Raw genomic sequence first — 8263 nt, forward strand, 5'->3', positions numbered from 1 at the left:
CATCAGAGAGACGAGAGGAGAATAACCTCCTCGGAGTGTTGGTTGGATCTTTTATCTCCACCCAAAGTAATATTCAAAGACAAAAATGAATACGTCATATTCTGGTTCCGTGTCCAGAAGCCACTCCCAGGTCTGAACATGGTCTACATACTGATCACAAACTGATTAGACTGGACTCCTTTCAAAATGGTTTCTAAGAGAAACTGTTTAAAAAGCAAACAAAATCACTAGTGCATGTTTAATTTTATATCTATCTGTTAGAAAAAGTCATTTACCAATTATGAAGAAAAACTAAAAGTGATAAATTTAGTATTTCTTAGCAATTGATTCTGCTGAACAGCTCATCCTGTTTCAATACTTTTCTGTCTTTTTTCAATCACTACACAATGTGAATAGACAAATTCAGATGTTTGCATTTGAATTTCAAATGTTTGCATTTGAATTTGTGAAAAAAATTCTCAATAATTCTGATTTCATGATTGAGGTTTAAAGTTTTGTAAAGTGCAGATTAAACATGACGCTCAAGGCACAATGTGTGGAAGTCTTGAGTTTGGCATTTTTTCCATCACCAAAATGTTTGCCATTGCTAAATGGTAAATACAATATCTTAGTTAAACTCCTTTAATTAAAGCTGAAAGTCCACATTTCAACCACATCTTGACTGTTTCATCTCAAATCCACTGTGGTGGCGTACGGAAGCAGTGTTGCAAAATTAGTGTCACTGTGCAAATACTTATGGGTCTGACTTGTAGGACTGGGAATAGTCAGTAGCCCCTTTAACACAACACTTCTGTTACGGGAATGTCATCTTTATTCTGGAACACTATCTGTGTAAACCAAATGGTGGGATCATTTGGTCCCACCTCAGTCAAAGCTCTGTAACGCCTCTGGAGGTAGTAACAGAGCCGTGATAAAGGTGGAATCATGAACGCTATGTAAAAGGAGCACCTCTTATTCCACAACCAAGGTGTGTCATTTTGATGACGTATTGCGTCTGCGACCCCCGAGCCGGGGGATTTAAAAATGATTGCAGGGCGCATACAGTAAACAAACATATCAATGTGACCAGAAAGATGCCAAACTGGGGAGATGCTGAGATTTGCGAGCTGTTGTCACTTTGGCAGAGGACTCTATCCATGCTAACATTTGTGGAGCGGTGAAAGACGGGTCAACTCTGGAGAGGTTAGCAACACCGCTATGCTTGGGGTATTTCCAACGTGGAAGTGATATGTCATACTATATGTTGCGTAGTGCTGCATCACCGCCCCTTTGATTCTGGAACACAGGTCCATTGTGTAAAAGTCCAGCCTGTGTTACCTCTGTTACTCCTTCAGCTTGGCTGTGTAAATCGGTCAGTGGTGGAAAAATGGTGGGATCACCATCTCACCTTTTTTCTGGGATCTCTGTGTAAATGTGGCTAGTGACATTGGCAGTGCAGAGGTGGTGGGGGTCTCCATGTTAACTTCTACTTAGGTCCCCATAACTTTTGAGTCAGAACTTCTAATATTTAACCAGTCCAGTCTCTGAGGCTGAAGTGATGACCATAATTTAACAAGGTCTCATCTGGTGCTGTCAAAGATTGTTGATGTGATGGATTTAGGCCTCATTCTCAACATATTGCCACCAAACTTCAGTTTTTTATTGTGTGAGGAGACCATCTCAAACAAAATTCATCTTCTCATAGTCACTAGCATTGGGGGAATGCAGAGGTGGCGGGGGTCTCCATGTTAAATTCTGCTTAGGTCTCCATAAAGGACCCAGCTGATCTTGATGAAACCATTACAATATGTTCATAATGGTGTGTGATTTATTGCAGCAGAAGGAAAATACAACTCTCCACTTAGTAGGTGTTAGCAAACTCAACTTTAGCACAACATCCACCCCTCTATGAAGAAGAAGCTCCTGCTTAAAAGGAACAGGAATAGTTGGACAGAATCACATAAGATGTCACATAATTTGGTAAGATATTCACCTGGTTGCAAGGAAGAACTGTGGAAACTTTTTTGCCAAAGGTCCAGCTTGCTGTGACTCATATCTGAATGTAATATCACAGGGATGCATTCACAATTTTTTTTTTGTCCTAATTTTGCACATTTGTTTACTTTACTATGTAAGGATGAACTGATTAGACTTTTGTTGCCAAGATTATGACTGTTGTGACATCGTATGTCACATTTTGGGCCATAGCTGCTTGTAACTGACAGAACAGATAATGATGAAAGGGTAATAGATGCATCTACTTGAACGTAGAGTTCTTTTTCTCTTTGACTGAGAAGAAAACTTGTAATTTTCAATCAGCAGTCTGCCAAGCTTAAGTGATGATTATGATTTAACAAGGTTTCATCTGCTGTGATCACAGGATTTTTGATGTGGTGAAGTGAGGCCTGGGTCTCAACATGTCTCCCCACAGTATTAAGGATGGGTAGATGATCTCAGACAAAATTCATGTTCTCGAACCTGTATATGGCTGTAGAAACATACACTGTTTATTTCTTTATTTATTTTTTGGTAAAATATCCAAGCACAGCAATAACTTTCACTATTTGTAAAATAATGAAGTGAATATCTATAGTTTAAATCAGGGCAGAGTTGGAATCATAATAACCTACATTTATGATGTGATAAATCTACATTTTACAAAGTTTATTGTTATTCATGTAGAGTAACTACAAACTCTTTTAAAGTGTCATTAATTTCAACAGACATACAACCAATTAAGTCACTATATCACACAAAGAATGGGTTCTGAATGATGTCTCTCTATAGTATATTGGCCTCACGGGAGTCAGGCTTCAGTATCTGAAGTGTCACAATAAGTTTTACAGACTTTCTGAACCAGGGATAACAAAAAGCATAGATGACAGGGTTCAGACAGAAGTTAAAATATACGAGCCAAGTTTCAACAATTCCAGAAGAAGAATCAAATGAGTTGCTTTCAGCTGCAACAGTGAAACAATAATAAGGACAAGAACACAATAAGAAAACAACTACAAGAATACCAAGTGTCTTGGCTGCTTTTATCTCAGATTTCTGTGCAGTTACAGTTGGATGCTGCTGTGTGACTGATGTAACATGGGATCTCATGGCACGAGCCTGAGACACAGCCACCACAAATACTCTCATGTATAAAACTGTGATGATGAGAAAAGGGGCAAAAAATGTGGCAATAAGGTCGACAAGTCCTTCAGCAAAATTAATGATAACTAGACAGTCTCCATAACAGGAACTATACCTGCCTGGTTGTTTGAGTAAATCTCTCAGTATCCAACTGGCATGAAGAGCAGAAAATATCCAACACAGATAAATGCTGAACTGAACTCTTTTCATAGTGACTTTTGTAGGATACAACAGGGGGTCACAAATAGCCACATAGCGGTCAATTGATATGAGAACCATGCATCCGACTGACACACTGACAGCAAGAAAACCACAAAAGTAATACATCGTACACGCAATGTCACCAAGGATCCAACATCCACTGGTTTGGAAAATCAGGAATAGCATCTGAGGAAAACCCACAAGGAAGTCTGCGACAGCCAGAGAGAGGAGGAGGAGGTTGGTGGTGGTGTGGAGCTGCCTGAAATGGGAAAACAGTAGCATTCAACCCAATGTTGTATTAAAGCATTTATAACATGAGTATTAGATATTATTAACTAGGACTAGATGTGGTCAGACACAATGTAAACACACTCACAAATAACTGATAAGCATTGATTGAAGCACTATGGAAACATCTTATCCATCAATCCTATTTATCTACTGAAGAAATGGTAAAAACATGAATAGGAAAACCTCATGAATCATCAGCGTTCTCAATTTCTTTATCATCTTAACTCCTAATGCATGTATAAAACAAGTTAAACCGATGCCTGACTGACTGTCTAATGGTGTCAGCAGAAATATTAGCAGGTGCTTTCCCCTAAACTTTTTTTTTTCTTTTCAGTAGTTTAAAAAAAAAAAAAATAATGCATTGCATATGTCAAGCAGAGAAGATTATCTCTGCCTGAAATGGGAGATAGAGATGATGACCAGCAGGTTCAGAACCACTGTTGTCACGCTGATGGAGGAGAGCAGGGTGAAAACGATCACGTCCTCCAACTGAGACCGACCCGGCTTCCTGCAGGAGTTGTTTAATGATGGAAAGCAGAGCTCAGCTTCCTCTAAGGTTTCCATCATCAGAGAGAGGAGAAGAGAATAAACTCCAAGGAGCATTGGTCGTATATTTTATCTCCACCCCAAATAATATTCAAATAAATTCTTGCATCATATTCTGGTTCAGTGTTCAGAAGCCACTCCTAGGACTGAACATGGTCTACATACTGATCACATACTGATTAGACTGGACTCTTTCAAAATAGTTTTGAAGATAAACAGTTGACAAAGCAAACAAAATTACTGGAGTATATATCATTTTTATAACTATCAACTATAAAAAGACAATAGCAATGAAGAAAAAACTGAGTAAATCTAAAAATGATAGACTTAGTTTAACTATTGATTCTGCTGAACAGTTCATGTTTCAGTACCTTTCTAGCTTTTTCTTGACTATTGTACTACATGAATAGTCACTTCATGTCTGTACTTCAATTTATGAGAAACCTGTCAGTAATGCTTATCTCATGGTAATTCTTATCTCCCATGTCATCTTTCTTTAGTTTATAGACCACTGTGTTGAAGCCTTGAGTTTGGCATTTTTTCCATCACGACAATGGCTGCAATTCCTAAACTGTTCACAAAATACTTTTGTTAAACCCCTTGAATTAAAGCTGAAAATCCACACTTCAACCACATCTGAACTGTTTCATCTCAAATCCACTGTGGCAGTGTCAGAAGAGAAATTACAAAATTTGTGCCACTGTCCAAGTACTTATGGACCTGACTTATAGGGTTTTCAATAGTCAGTGACACTGGGAATGCAGAGGTGGTGGGGGTCTCCATGTTAAAGTGGAAATATGTAACATTTTTAAATTAAACAATTTCAGAGTAATTTGTGATGGTTAAATGGCTTGTTAGGGGGAGCTTGGAAGCCCTCCTCCTTCCCACTAGTGTCTCTAAGGCCGAATATGCCACTTGCAAGTTCTCTGCCACCATCCTGGTGGCCTAGGTCTCGTCTCTCGCGAGAAACGGCGCGGTTTAGGGCACTTTGACACAAACACTCCCCCAGCCAGGTATGGCCGGGTAGCTGTAAACATAAGCAAGCCATGCCTTCATTTCACAGGCGTTTACCATAGCAGAGCTGGCAGAGAAAAGGAAGAGGTGGTCGTTGTCAGAGGACGGAGGAAGAAGAAAGGAGTGAGTGACCAAACAAGATGAGACAAGAGACAAGACAAGAGTCTGGGTTGGTCCAGCTTTAGCAGAATGGTGAGAGCTGAACGAAAACTAAGCATCTGAACGGATGCAGACTTGGTGTTGTTGCTGCTGTATTTGTATCACTGATAAATTCTCTATAGTCCATGTATTTTCGTGGATTTGTGCTCTTGATGATGTTATTGGTTGTAACAGTGTTTACTCATTTATGAACTCATTTTATGAACAATGCCCAGATGCTTGCTAGCTAACGGAGATGTTAGCATACTCCCTAGTAATCATGGTTGTTTGTGTCACGTAGGTGTGTTTATGTTCGTTCAGTTTACTAGAGCATCCTTTGTCTAGCTCAGGAGTGCATTCTTACTACTAGCCACAGAATTTTGTCAGTTTGTCCAGTTTTTGCGAGATGTATGTAGTATGTAATTCATTATATGACACATGTCTAATTTTTTTTTTATCTAAATAGCGACTGGCTTAACAACTCGCCTTGATGTTTGGTCATACCTGGTATTGTATGATACTTGTCTCTTATACAGGTGAAGGGCTAGATGATTGTTGTTGTTATAAATGTTCACCCTGAGATGATAGCATGCTAGTCGCTAGTGGCACCGGGACGCGGTGACAGGTGGGAACTGCTGATGTTTGTTAGCCTATTAGCTCTTAAGCTGTGTGACTAATGTTAGCAGCACAGTGCTAGTGGCTGCAGATGGAGCCCCTGACTGGCGTGTCAGTGTGACCTGTCCACCTGGATGGCTGGGGGGTTCCTGTCCGCATGTCCCCCCGTCACTATTTTTTGCCTACTCGTCGCTGGCTTTGTTGAAGTCAAATGTATATGGTTGAAGGGGGAGGGTTAAGTGTGCATTTTACGAGAGTGACTATGTACTTGGAAACTGTAGGGGGACCTCCATAGAGAAAAATGCTACATAAGCAGTGAAGAAGAACCAAAATGGTAAAATCTTGCAGAGTTCCACTTTAAATTCCTTTTAGAGCCCCATAAAGGACCCAGCTGGCCCTGATGAAACTATTAGAATATATTAATAATGGTGTGTCATTTATGGAAGCAGAAGGAAAATACAATCCTCAACTTAGTAGGTGTTAGCAAACTAAACTTTTGAATAACATCCACCCCTTTATGAAGAAGAAGCTACTGCTTAAAGGAACCGTGCCATCCTCTGGACTGAAGGTATACAATACAACACAGTCCAACTGAAAACATATAATGAACAAATTATGGTGAATTATGTTTATAAAACCCACTACAGTTCACTGCTTGGAAATATTTCAAGCAGGCCTTTAGTAATATAATTTATGAAAGGATTAAATTAAAGATAGAACTAATTTGTCATAGCATGATTGTTGTGCTTCACTCATCTTGTGACAATTCTGAGTCCTTTTATTGGATGCATCACTACAAAAGATGTATCCACTGGTCCGTCTCATTTGTATCTAAAATGGGAAGTCACTGGAAGAGTTAACAGAATCACATAATATATTATATAATTTGGTAGGATATTCACCAGGATACAAGGAAGAACTGTAAAGATCTTGGTTTCCAGAGATCAAGAATGAAATATATCAGGACCATCTTGACTGTTTTTTTTTTTTCTTTTCTTTTTTCTAACAGATTTTACCTGTTAGAACAGGGATGTCAAACTCATGTTAGCTCTGGGGCCACATACAGTCAAATATAATTTCAAGTGAGTCGAACCAGTAAAATAAAAACATAATAACCTTTAAGCAATGTCAACTCCAAATGTTTCTCTTTTTTTTAGAGTGAAAAAAATACATCATGAACATGTTTAGGCCTACATGCTTAAACAATCCTTTTAAAAATGTGAATAACATGAACAACTTGAAATTTCCAAAGAAAAATCTGTGCAATTTTATCAACATTATGTCTCAGCTTCTCATTTACACATGTACATTACAACTTACAGATCACAGTGGGCCTACAAAAGTACAAAACATGTAGTAACAGACAGAATACTATTAAAATTATGTTAAGACAAGATTGTGTTAAGACATGTCAGGGTGTTTATATTTGTTTAGGTTATTCACATTTTTATAGTAAAGATAGTTTTAAATGTAAATATTTTCATGTATTTTTTTTTCTATTTTACATTAAAACAAAAAGTTTGGAGTTGTCATTATTTATAGGTTATTACGATAATATTTGAGATCACATTGATCTGTATGGGGCCCCTGAACTAGAAGTAGTTAGGGTTAGGGTTAGGTAGGTTTGACACCACTGTGTTAGAAGTATTTGATTAGACGTTAATCACCAAAATAGAGCCTGTTGTGATGTCCTATGTCACATTTTGGGCCATAGCTGCTTGTAACAGACAGAACAAATAATGATGAAAGGCTAATAGGTGCATCAGTTTGAACTTAGTATTTTTTTTTCAACTTTAAGTAAGAAATAGAACTTCTAATTTTCAACCTGTAACCTCTCAATCTTAATTGATGAACACCATTTAACTAAGTCTCATCTGATGTGATGAAAAGGTTGTTGATGTGGTGAAGTGAGGCCTCAGCCTCCACATGTAGCTGATGTACTTCAGTTGTAAATACTATGGGGAGACCATTACGAAGGAAATTCATGCTCTTTGAACCTGAACATAACAGCAGAAAAGGATGCATGTTTTATTTATTTATTTATTGGTCTGGTATTTATTGGTATCCCAGCATAACAAAATCCTTCATTATTTGTGAAATAATGAAGTGAATATGTATGGGAGCTCAGTTTAATTCAAGACAGAGTTGGTATCATGATAAGATGCAGTTACGATGTAATAAAAAATTACGTTTTTTAAGGTTTTTAAAGGTTTATTGTTATACATGTAGTGTAACTGTAAACTCTTTTAAAGTCTTTTTAATTTCAACAGACATACAACTAATTAATTCAGTGTGTTACACAAAGAATGGCTTCCAATTATAGAGACTGAATGATGTCTCT

The 8263-nt window shown here is 38.0% G+C and overlaps 1 protein-coding gene across 1 annotated transcript; it reads right to left on the reverse strand.

Annotated features, from left to right (window-relative positions):
- Positions 1-2760: 2760 nt before the first annotated feature.
- Positions 2761-4173, reverse strand: LOC115412623 (trace amine-associated receptor 13c-like). Its single transcript, XM_030125223.1, has 2 exons — positions 4004-4173; positions 2761-3577 (listed from the first exon to the last, which is right to left on the reverse strand). The coding sequence occupies exons 1-2, from the start codon at positions 4171-4173 to the stop codon at positions 2761-2763; spliced, it is 987 nt and encodes a 328-aa protein (XP_029981083.1).
- Positions 4174-8263: the final 4090 nt, after the last annotated feature.

This window comes from Sphaeramia orbicularis, chromosome 21, assembly GCF_902148855.1.
Source record: "Sphaeramia orbicularis chromosome 21, fSphaOr1.1, whole genome shotgun sequence".
Taxonomy (NCBI): domain Eukaryota; kingdom Metazoa; phylum Chordata; class Actinopteri; order Kurtiformes; family Apogonidae; genus Sphaeramia; species Sphaeramia orbicularis.